This window comes from Colletotrichum navitas (genome assembly GCF_030913465.1).
Source record: "Colletotrichum navitas strain CBS 125086 chromosome Unknown LY79scaffold_6, whole genome shotgun sequence".
NCBI classification, from domain to species: Eukaryota; Fungi; Ascomycota; class Sordariomycetes; order Glomerellales; family Glomerellaceae; genus Colletotrichum; species Colletotrichum navitas.
Window position 1 is genome coordinate 1 of NW_026850552.1, and position 19,721 is coordinate 19,721.

The 19,721-nt window shown below is 53.7% G+C and overlaps 8 protein-coding genes and 1 non-coding gene across 9 annotated transcripts; 2 read left to right on the forward strand and 7 right to left on the reverse strand.

Annotated features, from left to right (window-relative positions):
• Nucleotides 1-926: 926 nt before the first annotated feature.
• LY79DRAFT_t41 lies at nucleotides 927-1,017 on the reverse strand. Its single transcript has one exon. It is a non-coding gene; the product is annotated as a tRNA-Arg (tRNA).
• A 431-nt stretch (nucleotides 1,018-1,448) lies between these two features.
• On the reverse strand, nucleotides 1,449-3,444 carry LY79DRAFT_507053 (tetratricopeptide; the record flags this gene model as incomplete). The annotated part of the gene is made up of 2 exons (XM_060553784.1): nucleotides 1,449-3,218; nucleotides 3,274-3,444. 2 exons carry the CDS (start codon nucleotides 3,442-3,444, stop codon nucleotides 1,449-1,451), a joined length of 1,941 nt encoding a protein of 646 aa, XP_060418576.1.
• Nucleotides 3,445-4,297: 853 nt separating this feature from the next.
• LY79DRAFT_666193 (exonuclease) lies at nucleotides 4,298-6,397 on the reverse strand (the record flags this gene model as incomplete). Its single annotated transcript, XM_060563180.1, has 1 exon — nucleotides 4,298-6,397. The coding sequence occupies one exon, from the start codon at nucleotides 6,395-6,397 to the stop codon at nucleotides 4,298-4,300; it is 2,100 nt and encodes a 699-aa protein (XP_060418577.1).
• Nucleotides 6,398-7,352: 955 nt separating this feature from the next.
• On the reverse strand, nucleotides 7,353-9,127 carry LY79DRAFT_587021 (MYND finger; the record flags this gene model as incomplete). Its single annotated transcript, XM_060560715.1, has 3 exons — nucleotides 7,353-8,260; nucleotides 8,324-8,513; nucleotides 8,579-9,127. 3 exons carry the CDS (start codon nucleotides 9,125-9,127, stop codon nucleotides 7,353-7,355), a joined length of 1,647 nt encoding a protein of 548 aa, XP_060418578.1.
• A 570-nt stretch (nucleotides 9,128-9,697) lies between these two features.
• On the forward strand, nucleotides 9,698-10,225 carry LY79DRAFT_576198 (translation initiation factor SUI1; the record flags this gene model as incomplete). Its single annotated transcript, XM_060559772.1, has 3 exons — nucleotides 9,698-9,959; nucleotides 10,019-10,086; nucleotides 10,202-10,225. The coding sequence occupies 3 exons, from the start codon at nucleotides 9,698-9,700 to the stop codon at nucleotides 10,223-10,225; spliced, it is 354 nt and encodes a 117-aa protein (XP_060418579.1).
• A 1,794-nt stretch (nucleotides 10,226-12,019) lies between these two features.
• LY79DRAFT_666196 (NADH-ubiquinone oxidoreductase 17.8 kDa subunit) lies at nucleotides 12,020-12,777 on the reverse strand (the record flags this gene model as incomplete). Its single annotated transcript, XM_060563181.1, has 3 exons — nucleotides 12,020-12,161; nucleotides 12,312-12,553; nucleotides 12,646-12,777. 3 exons carry the CDS (start codon nucleotides 12,775-12,777, stop codon nucleotides 12,020-12,022), a joined length of 516 nt encoding a protein of 171 aa, XP_060418580.1.
• Nucleotides 12,778-13,370: 593 nt separating this feature from the next.
• On the forward strand, nucleotides 13,371-14,642 carry LY79DRAFT_507164 (nucleotide exchange factor SIL1; the record flags this gene model as incomplete). The annotated part of the gene is made up of 1 exon (XM_060553798.1): nucleotides 13,371-14,642. One exon carries the CDS (start codon nucleotides 13,371-13,373, stop codon nucleotides 14,640-14,642), a length of 1,272 nt encoding a protein of 423 aa, XP_060418581.1.
• A 480-nt stretch (nucleotides 14,643-15,122) lies between these two features.
• Nucleotides 15,123-15,975, reverse strand: LY79DRAFT_587024 (ribosomal protein S19; the record flags this gene model as incomplete). Its single annotated transcript, XM_060560716.1, has 4 exons — nucleotides 15,123-15,192; nucleotides 15,267-15,563; nucleotides 15,724-15,800; nucleotides 15,955-15,975. 4 exons carry the CDS (start codon nucleotides 15,973-15,975, stop codon nucleotides 15,123-15,125), a joined length of 465 nt encoding a protein of 154 aa, XP_060418582.1.
• Nucleotides 15,976-17,296: 1,321 nt separating this feature from the next.
• LY79DRAFT_319393 (family 53 glycosyl hydrolase) lies at nucleotides 17,297-18,726 on the reverse strand. The gene has a single exon (XM_060552393.1). The coding sequence runs from the start codon at nucleotides 18,570-18,572 to the stop codon at nucleotides 17,520-17,522; it is 1,053 nt and encodes a 350-aa protein (XP_060418583.1). The 5' UTR covers nucleotides 18,573-18,726; the 3' UTR covers nucleotides 17,297-17,519.
• Between the last annotated feature and the right edge of the window lie 995 nt (nucleotides 18,727-19,721).

The window sequence follows — 19,721 nt, forward strand, 5'->3', positions numbered from 1 at the left end:
CCCAAGCTCGGCTCTATCATCCCGCAAACTGTTGCTTCCGCCATGGACGGGACGAAGACTGACGCTGACTTCTCGGCAAGGGTATGGGCGATTGGGAGGAGGGAGAGGACGAAGCACCGGCCGGCCACCGGCCTGAGATACATACGTGCGGGGACGGCCTCCCCGTTCTGCTCCTGCGGCTGTTGATCGATCCCGGGTCCTGGTCATCAGTCTTGTCCGTCTTCCCTCCCCGCTCCCCCCCTCGCCTTCTTTCCTCCTCATGTCATTCGGCATGAGTTACATGGGCCACTCGGTAAAATACCTCCCCCCTTTGACTGGACTGGACTAGACAAGCATAGTTTGTTGTTTGCTCACGCCTGGCCCCCCGATCTCGGCCCGTCCGACTTCGAGTCAGTTTCGACGGTATTTTTGTTTTTGTTTTCATATTCTGTCACCTCCCCACCCTTCCCCTCCCTCAACCTTCACCTCTTGGACGGGCCAGGGGAAGGACCTGCCACACGGGGGAGGCATCCCAGCAACCCTTGGATCAGTGCGTCGGTGTCACCGTCAAGTCGTTCTGTTTTCTCGGCCACCCCTCCCGGCTTCAAATTTGATGCTGTCAGTAACGCCCCCCACCTTTTTTTTTCTTCCCGCTCACCCGTCCGCTCGCCCCATCGCCGCCGCAGCCGCAACCGCCGGCCGAGCAAATTGCCCCGTTTAGGTGGTGCATTTCACCAACGCCATGTGTAGGGAGGGTTCTTCCCCGTCCGTCCTGGGCCGGGGGAGGGGGGCATGTGGTTGGTCCGCGCTTGGCCAGAGCCCGCCAAGGTCGTACCACCCACACACCCACAACGGATTAAGCCCCCCCACACCCACTGGCAAATTCATTGCGAAAAATCGAGAGAAAAAAAATTAGACACCTGTAGTAGGTATAGGCAAAAGTAAATTGACCAGCCTGGGGGTCGAACCCAGAATCTCCTGATTGCACGACCTCTGATGGAGTCGTAGTCAGACGCCTTGCCATTGGGCCAACCGGCCGCTCTCCCGTGGGACTTTAACTTGTTATTCCAGGCTGACTATCGTTTATAAATGAAAATGGTGTTTTGACTGATATTTGGCAGTCACTTTCAAGCCAGAGGGATAATCGCCGACACATAGGAAGGTGCCGCACGTAAGGGAACAGCATCACAAGAGAACAACATGAGAGCTTCTTCCATTATACGCTAAATTAAAGAGGGCCGGGGGAGGGGACTTGTTGTCGCCTTTCTTCCTAAACTGAACTGGCCGGCCAGATAGATTGGGATATGGGGCTTGTCGTCAGTAAATAGAAGCTCCGTAACAATATGCTTTTGCAAAACGCAGAGATTCTCATGATAGACGTCATCACGTTCATTCTTTCCAACTCACACACGTGATAGCTACATGTTTGGCGAGTCCATCGCTCTTCCTTCCGTACCTCACGACGGTGACTAAAAGTCGAACTCGCCTCTGAAGATCTCGGGGTCCACACCCGCAACCGTCTTCTCGGCCAAGTCTCGTCGTCCCATCTGCGTAAACACCCTTCTTAGAGTGTCGTAGAGCGTCGTGCTCCTGTTTTGCGCGGTCATGCGATCGATCTGCTCGTCGATTTGAGCTGCGCTGGTACCGCCGCGCGAGCTGTCGCCACTGCCCAGGATCTCGTACGCCATGCTACGGCCGCTCTTCTCAATGGCCTTGTGCATGTTGAGCGCTGCGAGGAAGTGTGACGCAGCCTCAGCGTGACATCCAATATTGATGCAGCTTACGCCAAGGTTGTAACGGGCACGAACAAAATTGGGATGAATGCTCAATGCCTTCTCGTACGCCGCAATAGCCTCCTCGGAGCGTCCAGAGTTGGCGAGGGTAGCACCGAGGCGATTCCACAGCAGATGTAGCTGTTCTTGCTGATTTGAGGTTCCAAGTTCCGACGAGTGGAGAGCCGCCGTGAAGCAGTCAACGGCCTTGTCGTACTCTTCAGCACCGTAAAAGAGAACACCCAGACCGACCTGGACATCGGGGTCCATGTGTTCACCATCCGGGCTGAGCTGAGCAGCCTTAATGAATAGGCCGGTCACCTTATCGTGCAGTTGTTGCCGGTCCGTGAATCCCATTTCGGCCATGGGGTGCAGGTCCGTTGGTGCGATGATGTTTGGATATTTGACCGATAGCCACCGTTCGAGTGTCCGGTAGGCGGTGCTATCGTATCCCTCATTGGTGTAAGAAACAGCCAGGCCCATAAGAGCGGCCAGATTGTTGGGATCTTGCTTAAGCGCTTGCTCTAGCGCACGAATTGCCGCAGTCTCCTTCTCGTTCTGTGCCTGCGCCGAGCCCAGGTACACCCAAGCCTCTGTATGCTCTGGGTTTTGCTGGACGGCCGCCTCGAAAGCTAAAGCTGCCAACGATAGGTTTCCACCCTCGCGCATAATCCGCACGCCTTCTTCGAACGCGTTCTTCTCCTCACTGAAGAAGTTATCCTCCTCAAAAAGGTAGTTTTCGATTACGGGATCGCCCAACCGACCCCAGTCGCCGTTCATGCCGGTGAAGTCTGGACCCCAGTCTTCGCTGTCGAACTTGTCGAATGTCGTGTCGTCGACCATGCCTTTTGCTGCAGCAGTTTCAGCCTGAATTCCCCTCCATATTGACTCGAAATCGCCGAAGCCTGTCTCACTTTGCATTGCCCGATCCATTTCCTCCAGTTCAGGCTCCGCTGCCTGTGCCTCGGCGTCTTCCTTCTGCTGCAGTTCCATCTGGGCGAACTGTTCTTCCCATTTGTTGTCGTCAAGTTCCACAAGCTTTCCCTTGCCCTTGACATCCTCGTGCTGCGGTTGTTGTTGCATAGGTTGTTGGTACATGGGCTGGAACATACCCTGGCCCATCATGTTGTTGTATCCGATGCCCATCCCCATCCCCATCCCCATCCCCATTCCTATTCTTGATTGCTGGGCCATCTGACTGGGCATCGGGCTTGCTCTCGCCGACGACGACTGATGGGCCATCATCTGATTGAAGCGCGCAAAATCCTCGGGGCTAAACTGTGCCCCTTGGGGTACGTTGAAAGCCGATTCCATGGCGGCTTGCTTCTGGAAGTCATTCGCCCATGTCGGTGATGTCGAGTTCGCGCGCAGATGCGCACCTTGGACAGGGTCTATTCGGACAGCGCCGTTCTGCATGGGAAGGTCTTGTTGAAGACCAGGTGCATTATTGAGGAACCCGTTCATCATCTGAAATACCGTCAGTTCACAGTCATCCATGTCTAAAGCTACGGGGTGCATCTACCTCATCCTGCGGGGTGCTTGCGCCAACGCTTCTGAAGCCGCCGGCGAGAGCATTGGGACCTCGCTGCACTAGTCTGTCCCTCTGTAGACTGTTGTCATCCTGAACGTGTTTCTGAAACTGGCTGAGAGGGTTGCCCGAAGTTGAGCATTCTGCGCCACCGAGAAACGACATGGCCACGGTCGCGGATCGGCCGCACTGATAGCGTTGGGTAATGCAAGAGCGTCGGGACTGTAAGTAGTGTCTGGATCACGTCACGCAGCCAGAAATTCGAGGATCAGGTTCTCGAAAATATCAAAACGGTGGGCGAGACACTCGTGGGTGAGAGAGATAGAGTTCGTAGGGAAAGCGGACTAGTTTGTAATTTGGGCTATGGCTGAGCAGTTGCGGCTCCCAAAGATACCGAGGCTGGCCGGCGGGGGTTTGGGCGGCAACGGTTGATTGCTTTCTCCGCAGCCGGAGGCGGGGTAACCAATCAAATGACTGTTCTGGGGAGCAACCGATAGTGGGGGAGGCGCTGACCCTGGCTGCCCGAGCTTGTAACTCCAGCGCGCATGTGAGCAGCACATGGATATGGAAAGAAACATGTTACTGTCGCCGTGAGCTGAAACAGTCGTTAGTCACTTTTCGCATGACATTCGAGCATTGGTGGTCTACCAGCGTGTTTCAAATCGGCACTGGTATACCGAGCTGGATTCGGCGAAGGAGATTGGTATCACCCTATATGCTCAAGAAATTTCATGGGAGCCTCATTGAAACGGTGATGTTTTTTTTTTCTTCTTCTTTTTTCTTTCAAGCTTGAAGCCAAGTTCTCGGCTTCCTCCCAAACGCGGCAATCCTTTCTATACCATGACATAGGGTATCATCAACGAATATCGACCAGCTTAGCAGCCGCCAATGTGTGTATTGTTCCTTTCAAGGGTCCCGTGTGCTGGCGTCGGGTTACATCATTTCCAGATCCCAAGACGTTGGATGGAGGTCATGACCCCTCCGAAACCAATTATCAACCCCGAATGCCCGGTCTAACCTATTTCACGCCAATGAAGCCGATGCTCTGTCTGGCCTTCCTGACTGCGCGTCGAAGGGCTTGCTCCTCATCGTCCGTCCACTTAACAGATAGCTGATCCCATTTCTTTCCAGGCGTGTTGTACTCCCGCTTCCATTGCGAGTGCATTGCCTGGAGTCTGCTCATCTCGCGAGGATCGCCGGAGCCCGTGTATACGATGAATGCAGTGCAGGGGGGTAGGATGGCATGGATGGCCTGGAGAGAGGCCGAGAGGCGGGCTAAGCACTGCTCAAGAGGCGATTTGCCGAGCTTTTCGTCAAGCTTCGTATCAAAGGCCGGAGGCCCGCCATCACCGCCAACACTCTCCACCCGGTTCTTGTTCCACCAGCCTTGCAACGCCTCAAGCTCTCGCATCCGACCCCAAACGAAGTCGACGCCGCCACCTGGAATCTCCAGCCCGTCTGGATCGCCCTTGACGGCACGAATGATGCCGTTGACGACATCTGCGTCAGATTTGCAACCTATTTGATAGGTCGCTCCAGCACCAGGACCCTTGGACGGGTCACCCCAGTCCACGGCGGCACTTGTCTTACCCGTGACTAGACCGCCTGCCTCGCCGCCCTGCGCCTTGTATGCAGTTCCAGCCCTGGCGAGCCGGCGAAACAGGTTCTCGCCCTGGGAGTCGGACGCGCCCCACATCTTACCCTTCTCGCACTTTTGTCTGACAAGATCAAGACAAGCCCGAGCATCCTCAATAGGGTTATGTCCATTGGCACCGCCTTTCTGGATCTCGCGGTTGATGTATTTCTGAGTAAGCCACTTGAGCGACGATTTGAGAGGCGGGCCTCTCGGGTGGGGGTAGATGAGGGAAGTATCGACTATAAAAGGGTGAGAGAAACGAAGGGCCTTCAGATCGGACTCAAGCGAGTGACCAATTAGGATGGTTCGTGGAGTGATGAGGTCAAGGAGCTTCTGTTGAATATCCTTAAGTGTGGTCGTCACCGGCTTCAGCATCTCCTCTGTGATACCGGAGAACTGGGTGACGTAGTTGGTAATAGGCTTCTCTGGCTTCACCAATTCGTCCATAATCAAGTCTCCTGACCATGAGATAACGCTGATGCGCGTGAGAGAATACTCATTCTCGCCTGTCATGCACATCTCGCAGTCCAACGCGAGACATTCTCGCCCAGCTGTCACGCTGCCCTGCTCAATCTCCGCCTCAGACACTTCGCCATCTTCAAGCTTGTCGACTTTAGAAACGGCCCATCCCTCTGGAACCTTGAAACTCGCTCTCTTGTCTTCGTTCTCGATGAGTGCTGGGTGAATGAGGTGACCAGCGGTCTCCAGCTCTTCGAGCGAAGCTAGAAATTCGGTGATACGGGTTCGCTCGTTCTTCCAGCCACTAGGCTCCCGCGCCGGCCTAGGGCCCTTTCTGTCATCCTTGTTCTTGGGCATGGGGGCGGTCAGGAAGGTAGCCATGGGCGAATGAAGCTTCATATACTTGTCGTCGCCAGGTGCCTTGACGGGCCAAAGATGGGGAAACATGCTAGCGAACCCCTGGAGCGCAAGCGGGAGGCGTTCAGCTGAAAGAGGTCGGGGATAGTAGTCGTCAGGCGTCGTGTCCGTCCGGTCTTGATCGCGAATCGGGCCGGACGTATACTTGTCGAAGTCCACGGCCTCATTAAACATGGCTTCCTCCAACCCGGGTATCATCAAGACCACAATCTTCCTGAAGTTCGGTCGGTGCGACACGGAGACCCAATTGGGACCCGTCCCGTCGGCGAAGAGGTAAAGAATAAGATCGCGAAGCATGGCAAGATTGATCTTGGCAAACAGTTTCGCACTCGGGGAGAAGGTGATGGCGGGATAGTTACTGGATCCCTCGCGAGGAACCTTCTTGCGCTTCTTATTGGATCGCTCGACCTTGGTCCATCCCTCGTTGTCATCGTCGGGGACAGATCTTTTCAGACTTCCACTGCTTTGACTCTGCGACGAACTTTCGCGCGATTCGGATTCGCCATTCGCTGTCTTGCTCTCGATTGTCGATTGTTGCGGCTGGCCAGCAGCAGTTGTCTCGGCCACTTCGCCACCGCTCTCGCGGTTCCTGCGATTCTTCCCCATTGTCCGTTTGGTCTCCTATGATGTCGATACTCAGCTGGGGGGTCGGACGCAGGAAGCGCTGAAATGCAGCCAGGAAGATTGTGGAGCTGAAGCTGTGTGAATTTTCGCATTGGAACCCAGCAAAAAAAAGACCCTTGAACTGGAAAGAGCAAACGCGATGGTCAATTATGGGCTTTGCGGGGCGCGCCAATGGACATGGGTTGAGATAAGATAAGATACCGAGCAGGGGTCCTGGTCAGGAACTTAGGTAGCTCTTGACTATGCGGTCCCTTTCCACCAAACCTCAACCAAAGCCTCGGTAAACCATCTAATTAGGCAAGTAATCCATCTATCTCGAGTCCGTTGCGACACACGACTCGAAACGACCTGTTGCAAGCAGAATAAATGTTATCAGAATCACAGCAGGCGCTTTCTCGCGCAAAGAAAGTCTCTCAGGACAGTCTCAACATGTCGGAATTTGGATATGATCAGCGTTCAGGCGGGAATGGCACGATTGAGATAGGTTATTGAAAAAGACCGTTCAAAGAGGTTGGTTGGTAAATTCACATCACGACTTCAAAGGACTGGACATCTTGGCAAGTAATATCACCAAGATCGGAGCTCGGTCGAACCAGGTCGAGTCACTGCCTATGGAATTGACCTCTTCAACCGGTCGTACTCCGGGAACTGCTTTCCGAAAGCCTAGCATTGAGAAGATGAATGGCGGCTAGGATCATGGAGAACAGGCTCACACCATCAGGAAGGAAGGCCACTGGACCTTCGGCACCTCTTCTACCGTCTCTAAGCGTGAGCAAGAGGAGCCCACAGAGGGCACAAATACCCTCAACGGCATAAGTGTTAAGATACCAAAACCCTTCCAGTCTGTCAACGATGATGGTTGACAATAGCAGCAACGAAGACACCGAAAATCTCAATTCACACAACGCTGGCCCGTTCTCCTGGATAAGGGGTATCATTAGGAGGATAAATCGCGGTCCTGGCCCAGGGCTGCATCTAACACAGCTTTCCCGAGCTCAGACAGCGTCTTGATCGGCTCCGTCAAACCGTATTTGAAGAAATCCTCCATCCCCTTGGGGTCCTTTCTCCACGCATTGATTAAGGCGTTCTCCTTTTCTCTACCTGGAAGACTTTCAATATCGCTGAGCATCTCCTTGGCCAAGACGACGACTTCCCAGTCGGCCGACGGCGCTTGAGGGCTATACATATCGATTATCGCAAGAACCATCTGACACAAGGAGACTTGGTCCAGGTTTTCCAGAACCTTAACGCCCGCTTTCGAAAGCCTCTTCGTCTCGGCCATGTCTCGGGCGAGCTCCGTGAGCTTGGTGGGGTTTGGCGCAGTATTGGACAGCGCGATTGCAATGGAGGACAAGCCCTTCAGTCTTTGGGGGTGAAACGGGATAACATGCTTAAACGGCTCGATCTCGTAAGCTGACAAGCATGCGATTGCCAAGGCGCACTCGTGGTTATTACGATCCTTGCCGAAATAGAAGGCAGCCTCATCCACAAGCTGGGCGAATGGCTCGATGGCGTATTTGCCAACTTTGGGAAACCATAGTGCCGTCTTGTAAGCTTTCCTCAGCCACTTGTGCTTCTCTTCCGACATCATACTACGAGGAAGCACAGGGAAGACATTTTGGAGCTTCATAACCTCTTCTCTTTGTAGGGGGTCAGAGTTTCCACCTCCGGGAGGATTCTTGAGTCTTTCAATTTCGGGCATGACACTGAGCGTGTTAAGCTCAACAGCAGGATCTGCCATAGCGACCTGGTATTCATCTAGATCGCGCTGGCATTTGCTGCAATGACACTCGAAGTGGTAAAGATTGAGTTCGCGTTGTCTTCTGCTCTTGGGCTGTGTTTGGTCTGAAGCGTGTTAGCCAGAAACTAGATCATCACCATTGCGATATGACCGAGTGTAGTCCCTACCAATGTATGAGATTTCAATCTCACTGCCAGGCTGTATGAACGATGCGGCACGGAGGGTAGCCGTCCTTCCACCAAATTGAACCAGCGCATTTGGCACACATGAGTGGTTGATCATGGCCAGTGTAGTGTCCAAGAAAACACCGCCAGTTTCGTAGTATTCCTCCGACCGGCTGAACGCATTCGTCTGAAGCTGCACATTGAGTTCATCAGCACCTACAAGCAACTGACGCCGCGGACAAGACCGAAAAAACCAACCTTGCACAAAACCTGAAAAGCTGCCTCTAGCGCTTCAAAAGTGCCCGTGTCCAACCCAAGGCACCTCGCAACACCATGCGACTGAAGCTGCAGATCCGTCTCACTCTTCTTTCTCCACTGCTCGACATGCCCCTCTAGCTCCCCAAACTGCGCTAGCACATGCGGTCGCAGCATGACCTGCGCCGCCGCCCGGATCGGCGTCGGCACCCAGGCCGGCTCGTCCGCCGGCTTAATCTCGTGCAGCCGCTGGATGGCCTTGCATTCGAGTTTATGTACCAGGTGCCAGTTGGCCCGCTGGCACGCTGGACCGCAGTAGGCCACCGTTTTGCACCCCATACATGCCCGGAGCTTCGGACCACCCGGCTGCTGCTTCTTAAGACAGTGATTGCAGTACTCGAGCGCGCGGTGGCCAGGCGGGAGCACGACAGCCGGTTCTTCGAAGCAGGCGATGACTTCGCCGGGTTTGAAGCGGCGGGTTGCGTGGATGGAACGGCCGCCCTTGGCGCCGCCCTTGGTGCCGCGGACTTCGATGCCGTCGTTTACGGCCATGTTGATGCCTCTAATTAATTTAGTCGAGAAATCATGCAAGCTTAAAACAAGATGAAAAATGGAAATCACGGCTTACAGGTCGCGGTCGAGGGGAGTATCCCAACTTGTTGCTAAAAGGAATGCTTCTGCATGCGCCACACCCTCGAATGTGGCTAATGCAAGGTTTGGGGGGTTATTAGGAGTCGAGATCTCAGATGGAGTGATCAGATGCTCGGTGAAGATCGTGGCGGTGCATTACCCACCCATTGTTCAGATGGAACTTCGCCGAATGCGCTACACAGCACATCACTGCTGTGCACGGGCCACAAACCCGTTCTTACCTTGCAACCCCGCCTCGTGCCTACCTACTCCATCCCACCAACCGAATTCCCATTCTGCTTTCTTGCTCACCTCTTTCTTTTCTCCGCCTCACATTCACCAGCTAATCAACTCCCTTCTTCAACCGCGCAAACCGAACCACTCCAAAGCCTCATTTGCTTATCAGTCTCACCCGCACAGGAGTTTCCCATCAACGCGCCAAACGCATCACTACAAAACTAGCCACAGGCTCACGCGACAAAACTCTTTCTCATGACTACCATCGAAAACCTTAAGAGTATCGACCCCTTCGCGGACGCGGACGAGGGCGATGCCAACGACGCCCAGAAGAAGGGCCAGGACTACATCCATATTCGCATCCAGCAACGCAATGGACGCAAGACCCTCACCACCATCCAGGGCCTGCCCAAGCGCTTCGACCAGAAGAAGATCCTTAAGGTCATAAAGAAGAAGTTTGCCTGCAACGGCACCATCGTGGAGGATACCGACCTCGGCGAGGTCATTCAGCTCCAGGGTATGTTTGCGCAACACGAGCTCAAGATGGAGGAGAGAATTCTAACGTCGGCGACACAGGTGACCAGCGCAAGGCTATTCACGACTTTCTCGTTGACAAGCAGGAGGGTCTCGAGATGGACCCCAAGGTACGTCGATACTCCTATCCTATCGGGAGACAACCCCCGGTCCCAAAATCTCTACAAGACACATCCGCATTCCCTACTTGAAAGCTCCAAGACATGCTAACCCATTCCTCTACAGCTCGTCAAAGTCCACGGCTTCTAAACAAGCCGTCACTGCCAGGAGGCACTGTCTCCCCCTCGCAGCCGACCGGATTCCGGCGACACCAATACCCAGGGGAAACATGACACGATTACCGATCAGCTCCAACTACTGCCTCATATTAATTTTTCGGTTTCTCACGCAAAACCCTCGTAAAGAGGGCTTAAGCCGAACAGCTCCGAGACTGAGACAAAGGACTGCTCCGAAAGGTCGATCCCAAGAATTTGCGGGCATGGAAAAAAAAAACCGAGAGGGTCCCAAAGGTGCCTGCGGGAGATTTACGCCACGATTTGACAACCCTTGGCCCGGGACGGAGCGCTTGGGGGTGAGTCGGATTGCGTTTGGCGCGCAGTGCTGAAACTTGGCAACGGGACTTGAACGGTCTTGATGAGGACTCTTTTTGAGGACACATTTTGACATGATTGTAGCCTGTACTTTATCCTGTTGTCGCAGGATTTAACGGCAGCTTAAGCAAGCATCGGATACGAACGATTACTACTTTTGAGCAGCACGCTTGGTAATAAATTCGTTGAACCCAAGTTCTGCTATCCAGCGCCCATCACAAAGTTCGAGATTCTGTCATTGGGACGCCCAAACTTTCCTTGATCACCATGTGAATTAACCGTACCTGCCCACACCAGCCACTCAAAATCCCCATGGCATCATTGCACTCTTTAGCATCCCCTTTGTTTGGTGACTGCAATGTCTACCTAGGTAGCTACTGTGGTCGCCTCTCCTATTTCTTCTACTCCTATCTCTGCAGTACTATATAGATATTGTTATAAATGTCGTGGCGATATGGGGAGGATAGAAACGACGTTGCCTGAGCAGCTACTCGGCCTTACCGAGTGGCTGGCTTACGCCGCGTAGCGTCATACTGAAGCCACTCTTTGTCGCGCTCGTCTTGACCTTTGGCCCTTAACGGTGGTATATGAGTGTGGATTTCTTCATCCCCCAAGCAAGCTTTTCTGGAGCTTGTTGCATGCAGCTTAAATCTCAAATATGAAGGGAGGAACTGGTATTTTCTTTGACAGCTACAGTTCCATAGTGATGATTCACTTTTACTTTAGTGGTGGGCTTTTTTTGTCAGTTCAATGGCCAGGATCTCGTCCCATGTTACGAGTGATGCCATGGCGACAGCGAGAAGGGGTCTGATCTCCTGCGATAAGCACAAATAGTGATATGATGGGCTGCTATTGACGGATAACCCCCCAAATTGGCGAGTGCGAGGAGAGAGATAATGAAGTCTAGGCAACAGAAATGATTAGAGACGTTATATGCCAAAGGCAAGGGTAATTAAAGGAAATGGAGGCGGTGAAAGTGCACCACATGAAGGGTTGACGAACGGTGTTTAGAAAAGGGAACATAGGAGAGTAAACGGTGGTCAAGAAAAAAGGGGCATGGAACTGGAAAGCCAAAGGTTGGGGGATAATAGTTGCAATAATAGGAAGAAACCTGCTTGGACGCAGTGAGAAGGGAGAGCTGTTAACAGAACTAAGCGGATGGATGTGACAAAAATAAGCCATTGTTGACCGATTGACAAGCGGTTTATTGCCGCCAGTGTATGCTTGTGCTTCGTAAAGAATGATGAGAAAACCCCATCTCCACTAATTCGGCGTGCTGCAAGAAGAAATAAAACCCCTCGCTTTTAGACCTTTGTCATGTGCATATTTGGGCACGCAGGCAACATTAGCATTTTCCACATGCTTAGGAGAGGTTGAATGTTAACAAATGAACTGAAAAGCTTGATTCAACTTTAGGTTGATTTATGTAACGGTATCATACACCACCTCCCACTTATGCTTGCTTCTGCGCGGCAAGCTTCTGCGCTTTCCGCTCTTCCTCATCGAGATGCTGCTTCTTGTAGTGAGCAACAACATGATCCAAGTTGACTTGGGAACCCGCAACAACGTTGCGCGCGGCATTGCTGGACAGGGCCCTGGGCAGAAGTTGCATCATTAGCATTGATCCCATCGTGCCGTGTTCATCACTTCACCCCACACAACCACCGACCACGCACAATTCCTCCTTCCTCCCTCTTTTCTCTTCTCTCTCTTCCCATCTGGCGTCGGAATGGTATTTAACTCACTCAGGGAATCTAAGGTCGACATCACGGTTCGCAGGGGTGGAGAAGAAGAGTAGCCTGTCGTAGCCGGCCTGTTCAACGGCCTTGGTGTGCAGCGCGTTCCTCTCCTTCCACGTCTCCTGCCAGTGAGCGTACTCCTGGATCTTCTTGGTAAGGTACGGCGCCTCGCCATCCTTGCCGGGTGCGGTGATCTTGTAAACGACGTATGCGGAGGGGATAACGGCGACGACGGCCCAGAAGAAACCCTGCAAGAACAAGCGTTAGTCAATTGAGTTCTACCGCGACACGACGAAAAGTAAGGGGCGACAATTGGTCGCCAGAAATGCGTAGGACGTACTCCGATGGGTTCCTCGACGGCGTGGGCGTGGTGGCCGTGGTCACCTCCAGAGGCGTAGGATCTCGATTGGCGCAGGCCCGTCAGCCGTGACTGACGTGCCATGCAGACGGCCCGCGTTCGAATGGCCTGCATATTGAATGCCGTTGTGGAGCGGTATCAATTGACGATTAGGATTCGGGTTATTGAGAGGGGTGGCACGGCGTCGAACTGAAGGAGGGAGCTTCGGCGTGTGGAGGTTGAACCAAGGTGCTGGAGGAGCGTCACTTTTCGCGGATAAGCGCTGGCGCGATCGAGCGCGGCTAAGCGTCTAGATCCACCAATCATAAGCTGCCGAATTCAAATAAGTGAATTTGCCTCTTAATGGGGCATGTAGAGACAACTTGGCCAGACGGATGACTTCGACAGATTTCTATTTCGTGATGGTAAACTGTCCTTTTTCATCAGTGACTCATTTCCGATTTATGTGTTTTTTTATAAAGCTGCATGGTTTCTTATCGCGCCAACCCGTTGCACTCAACTATATCCGTTGACCACAGTCAGCGAAGTCACTTGGGTTTCCACCTGCAGCTATCAATCCTCATTTATACTGGGCTGTAGTTGAGTCGCAAACGACTGGGGTGACATCCTGAACCACACACTTAACTCAACGCAACCTCGAACCGTCAGACTTATTTCATTCCACAAGATACCCCTCCCAAATGTCAAAGACCCTGCCAATGTCCAAGATGGCCTTGAGAAAGTCTACTCGCGTATCTCTCCTGCCTTTCACCATCTTTATGGTCATCTTTGGTCTCGTTTTCTTGGCATCGCCAGCATCAGCCTCCGCCTCAGCAGCACCAGCCGCATCCTCACCATCAGCCGACGTTGAACTCATCTGCCACACGGATAACGCGTCAGAATGTTACCCCAAGATCTTCCAACCAACAGAAGAGTTCCAAAAAGTTCACGATGACCAAGAACTACCACCTGGGCTTCATGTACGCTTGAACATCTATACGGGCCTAAAGGAAGCTAAAATCAACGACCCTGACGAGAAGAACCCAGCCCTGGAGGACCTCCCTGTAGACCGCTCGGTGGTGGTCGTAGAGTCGGACAAGGCCCCAGAAATTGAGATCCACAAGGACGCGCCCAAATATGAACCCGTCGGTAAGGTCAAGCAACCACAACAGGAGTCGGGCGAGTTCTATACCAACCTCGAGTTCGTCAAGAAGGGCGCGCACGGAAGCGACCTTCCCATTGACGAGGCTCTCGAGTTCCTTGAGGATATCTCTCACGACATCTACTACGGGCTCAAGATCACCGAGACCTTTGACACCGTCAGGTCCCTATTCTGCCTAATGGTTGACCCCAAGACGCCGGCCCCGTCCGAGGGCGCTGTGCCCCGTGACCAACAGGCCGCCGCCATCATCTCTGGCGCGCTGCAGAACAACCCTACCGCCCTCAGAGAGGTGGCCAAGGTCTGGCCTCAGCTGATGGACGCCTCGTGCCGCTCGCCCCACAAGGCACCAGAGCTCAAGCTCCGCGACGGGTTCTACGCCTCTTTCGTACCGCCGCCAGAGGACACCGAACACGACGTTCTCCGCGCGGCGAACAAGGCCAAGGCGCAGATCGCCGCGATTAAGGGCCTGACCAAGAGCCCGGCGATCCGAGACGACTTCATCGCCAACAAGGGCATGGACCGCATCCTTGAGGTCCTCGGCCCCCAGGACGCCCGGTGGGAGACTGCGCAGCGTAAGGCCGGGCAGTTCGTGCTGGACACCTTCCTTGACGAGAATATGGGCGCCGAGGTGGGCGTGTGGCCCTTTTTCAAAGCGTCCGAGGCCGACACCTCCAAGAGGGTGGCCGACCGCGTCAACGACGAGAACTGGAAGGTCGCTGTGAAGAGCATTATGGAGAAGAACAAGGGAGACAGGACCCACTGGAGCCGAGAGTTGTATGACCGCCTAGACGCGCACGAGAAGGCGCAGCTGAAGATGATAGCTAAGGCAGAGTTGTGAGAGTGCCGGATGTTAGGATACCATAGAGCATGATATATCCCAAGTGTTTAATCGCCTATATTGCCAAAGGTCGTAGTCACTGTGACTCCATTCCAGATGTGAATGGAGGTTGAATACCATTTCTCGTGGGCCCGGTGCCACCCAGGGTTCGGTCAGTGACAGTCCAGCACATGGGGAAATTGGGGTTTGTACAGAAAGCCAAATAAGTCCATTCAAATCTTATTTAATGGGCGAGATGGTAGGCAACTGATCACGGTGGACACAGAAGCAGAAGAGTGCGCATGTAATTTTGGTATCTCTTCGTTGAATTCATTCCCATTTTGAGGCTCAAACTTTTTTAGCGGACAACGATGTTGTATTGAACTATCATCGCCCAAACAACATGGTAGCGGCCTTGCCTTGCTACCAAAACCATTTCCCGTTTCGCCGTGATGCCCGTTTGAATGCAAGAACCTCCCTAAGACAGCCCACAACCATCCTCTACTTCAGAGGAATGAAACGAGAAGAGTGTGTGGCACCGATACCGGGTCTACCGTGCTTGACAGGCTTGCTGTTGGGTCGTTAGCGTTGTTCCAGGGGCGTCTGCTCCCATCGGAAGCGGGTACTAAGCATAAGAGAACGTACTAAGAGATAGAGAACTCAGCGAGGTAGTGACCAACCATCTCGGGCTTGATCTCAACCTGGTTGAACTCCTTGCCGGAGTAGATGCCAATGACGGAGCCGATCATCTCGGGGACGACAATCATGTCACGGAGGTGGGTCTTGACGAGCTCGGGCTTCTCGTTGGGCTTGGCCTCCTGCTTGGCCTTGCGGAGCTTCTTGATCAAACCCATGGGGCGGCGCTTGAGACCACGGTTGATGCGCCGGCGGGCACGGGCGTGGACGACATCGCGGAGCTGCTCGGAGTCGAGGTCAAGGAGACTGTTGGAAAACCAATGTTAGCCTGGGCCGTCCTGGTTCGTGAAACATGTTCTGGTTGTTCGAGTCGTGGGGATGGCAAGCGATGATGCAATCATCGTGTTCTTCGATGATCGTGGGGTGCGAGTAGTGGCATGACGATGTAGATGTGGGCTAAACGTACGCGTCAAGGTCGACTCCGCGGTAGGAGAACTTGCGGAAGGCTCTTCTCTTCTTGAGCTCGGCAGCCTCCTCAGCGTTCTATACGATAGTTTCCAGTCAGCCAATCTGTTCTGTGCAGCCACCAAAAAAGGCCCTCCATATCCGTTGACCATCACACTAATGGCCTCGGTCCCATCGAATTGGGTTTATTTTCTTCCATCGCTCAGGAGAGAGGGAACAGTATCGCACGTACGTATTCGGGGTCGTCAGCCATCTTTGCGGTCGTGAGTTGTCAGGAGATTCGCTTTCGATGCGGTCTATCGAAGGCGAATAAGCTGAATTGCCGGTGGTGTCGAAGTTTTGGAGAGGGTACAGGGCCTGCGATCGCTTGGAGGTTTCGCTTGTTCCTGCGCGCTGAGCGGGCCCGCTTTACTTTTTTGTAGGGTTCGGTTGCCCTCCCCCCGCGATCATGTGACTATTTTGTGCACCTCGCTTGAGGAATGATGCACCGGGCGCTTGGACCATCCCACTTTCTCATCTCTTCCGGTCATGCAACAATTCCGGACGGCCTGCTCCACCGCCGCCCGAAGATTTTGTTGCTGGCCGGCGACGTGGGAAGCACCGCTCGGCAGGAGGCTGCGTCCGCTCCCCATTTATTCGGTCGGTCTCCCCGAGGCATTCGCGATGGCTGATTTCCAACCCCCGCCTATGTTCCTAGCGGGTTTTCCCCTTCTAGCCTTTGTGTATAGTTTTTCCTCTTCTGCATGCTGTCGATGTGAGGCTCTTTCATCGCAAGCCACTGATTTCCCTATTACCTGGCGACCTAGTACTGGGAGCATCCTCGATGGCATTCAATGTGCTCCAGGGCCCCGGCCATGGATTCGCATCTTTCAGGTCTACAGCTTGTTTTCGGCAATCCCCAGAAGCCAGAGAATTACCTGTAGAGAACATCAACAACTGCATCGGTTGTCAGTTGCTTGTCTCTTCGCGTAGGAGACGTCTGTGATTAGATTACTGGGAACGGTTTAGTGCTGCCCGAACCCAAGCTTGACGTCGTGGAATCTGGTGTAAGCAGGCTTGGCTTAAGGCGATCGACATTGCTGTGCATGGACAAAAGCTATACCATTTTTCGAGTTGTTGCACCCCAGCTTGTTAGTACTGACGTCCCTACAATGCTTCGAAGGTGCCGAGGTTGCTGTAATATATCACTACAGCTAGCCATGCCCTTGACTGCCTTGGTAACATTGGGAGCGTCATATCGTACTTGATTTGCAACAATATAGCAACACATCGTTAGTGGTTATGCTTCATCTCCCAAAACACACCTCTCTGAGAAACCAAGGCAGGAATTTGATGACTGGCAGGCATGTCATTACTTTACCCTGCGATTCATAACGTGACTTGCGTCTGTCTGATAAGGGATTTATAACAGGCAATATTGAGACGTCGTACTCGGTGCATTCTATGTCTCGGTAAGGTTGGGCGATCACATGTGTCTCTATGCGTGTATGCATCTAGGCGATGAGCTGATACGGGGCCTTTATATAGACCCTCCAAAACCGATAAGATGTAAGAGTACAACTCCAAACCAAGTCACTCGTTGATGGATGGGTCCGCAAAGGATACCAGAATTGACAATGGCTGCTTATATACTACCGGAGCGCTTATTTGCATTATCTAGCCAAACTGAATATGTACGATCCACGTCCAAAGAATATATATCTCGAAGCAAATAGATTCACGCCCAGATCCTCCTTCAAAGCTGGCCTTTCCAACCCGTAACGTCCCCGACACTGCTGCCACCAACCGCTGCGCCCCTCAAATGCTCTTGAAGACATCCAGGCTCGACAATGCAGTACCGGGCCACGAGAACAACGTGTTAGAGGGGCAGCTGGACCCCAAGGCCTGGTTGTCCACCCACGCGGGCTCCCAGTAGTAAAGCCCCTTTCCGTTCCTTACGCCGGCGACGACGTCGGCGACCCGCTTGACAAAGGTGGTCTGCCCGGCGGCGGAAAAGGGGATGTCCTTGAGGTCGCTGGGGAAGGCGTAGGCGGGGCTCGGGCAGCTTGTGGGCCAGTTGGTCTCGGCGACGACGATCTCCTTGCCCCACTTGCTGGCCATGTTGGTCAGGCTCGTCTTCAGGGCCGACAGCGTGGCGCCAGAGCCGTAGAAGGGGTAGTACGAGACGCCCATCATGTCGAAGTCGCTAGCCTTGAGGGCGTTCTGGGCGAGGACGTTGGTGTACCAGGTGTTCTGCGTGTTCCAGTCCCAGCCGTTGTCGAGGTGGATCATGATCTTGGGCTTCGGGCTGAGGGACGAGTCCTTGATGCCGTAGGCGGCCGAGTTGAGCAGGCGGGCGACGTTGTACCAGTTGGAGGTCCTGCCGGTGTTGAAGAGCAGACCGGCGCGAATCTCGTTGCCGATGGAGATGATAGCGGGCGGGACGCCGGCCTGCTGGAAGGCGTTGCTCACCTCGAGCGTGTAGTTGTACAGGCGCCAGCTGAGGTTGTCAATGTCTGACGGCCAGCCCGAGGGGATGGCCTGCTTGCTCGGGTCCGCCCAGGTGTCGCTGAAGTGCAGCGTGAGGTAGACGGACAGACCCTGGGCCTTGGCGCGTTTCGCGAGGGCGAGGTTGTAGTTGAGGTTGTAGTCGCCGTTGGAGGGGTTGACCCAGACGCGCTGGCGGACCGAGTTGACACCGGCGTTCTTGAGGATAACCTCGAGGGACTGCGAGGCGCCGGAGTTGCTCTTGTACTTGATGCCGGCCTTCTCCTCTACCGAAGCCGAGGACCAGTCCGCGCCCTTGTAAGTGAGGGCGGCGTTGGCCGTGGAAAGGGCGAGAAGGAGGACGGATGCGACCGAGACGAGCATATTGGGCAGCAAAGATCGATGGACAACGAAATCGGTCTTCTTTCAAATGTTACCCATGGGGATGACAGGATGAAGCCGGAGACGAAAAAGGCGGAAACGGCCCCTCGAGTTGACAAAACAAAACAAGCAGAGGACGAATTAAGTTATTCTTGTCATTCCGCATGTTCCTGGACTAGGGGATGGTACTTTATCTTCGCCTATGCACGTCGAGCATCAACTAAACCGAGACCTGTTCCGTACCTTGCTCTAATTGACGGGATCCCACGAATTCATTATTATTTTTTATCCCCGCTTCCAGATTCCACCGAATGCAGCCAATGTCCGAATCTGTATGGCACTCGTATAGCCAATATATTGTGTACACCGCCAAGCCACCCACCTTACAACTCCTCCAGCCGAGTCCAGGAGCTAACAAGCACCGCTTTATTACCTCAGACATATTGAAGAAACAAATGACGAACCAGCTGCCGGCTTACCAAATAGCACTGCGGGCAAGCTGCCACGCTGACATGGGCCGTTCCACCTGGGCCACTTTGGTTGGCAGTGGGGGAAGTCTGGCGTTTCATCGCGCAGCTCCCTCAGGGAAGAATTGACGACCCCTCCAATCACGTCCTCTCTTCTCCACACCTATTTGCCCTTCCTATCAGCCTTTGGAAAGCAGACTCCCTCCTTTCTGCCACCCCGGCCGGGGCCTCGGCTGCTTGGTTTCCTGCCGGATTACCCAAACAAGCGAGCTTCCATCAACGGGTTCTGCGGGTTCTGTCGGCTCTGCATGCAGGCTCTCACTAGGTTCTCAGGTGATCCTTCTCTCTAGCCATTTCGGCGGGAGTCACCCGCCCATTTTAATTAAAGTACCACCTCTCCTGTTGTTGTCAACGCAAATGGCCCGGACAGTCTGAGTTAGTCTGAGTTAGTCTGACGGCAGGGCCATCAGTCGGCGTGCCAGTTCCTGAGAAGCAGCCTCTAGGACAAAACGGCCCAAGACTGTAATAAGCGCGAACCTGCCATTGGCACGGGCACCTCGATTGGCTTTCCCGTATTGTATTGGCCTAGACCAAAGGACGATTGATGTTGAGATAACCTTGGGGTCAAAGCTATGATCCCAACACCTGTGACCAATCCCTCCGCCAAAGAGCAGCGTTGGCGAAA

What these genes read in the sequence shown, in the direction of transcription:
- LY79DRAFT_319393 (XM_060552393.1), bottom strand. Translation starts at nt 18,572, where the DNA reads ATGCTCGTCTCGGTCGCATCCGTCCTCCTTCTCGCCCTTTCCACGGCC.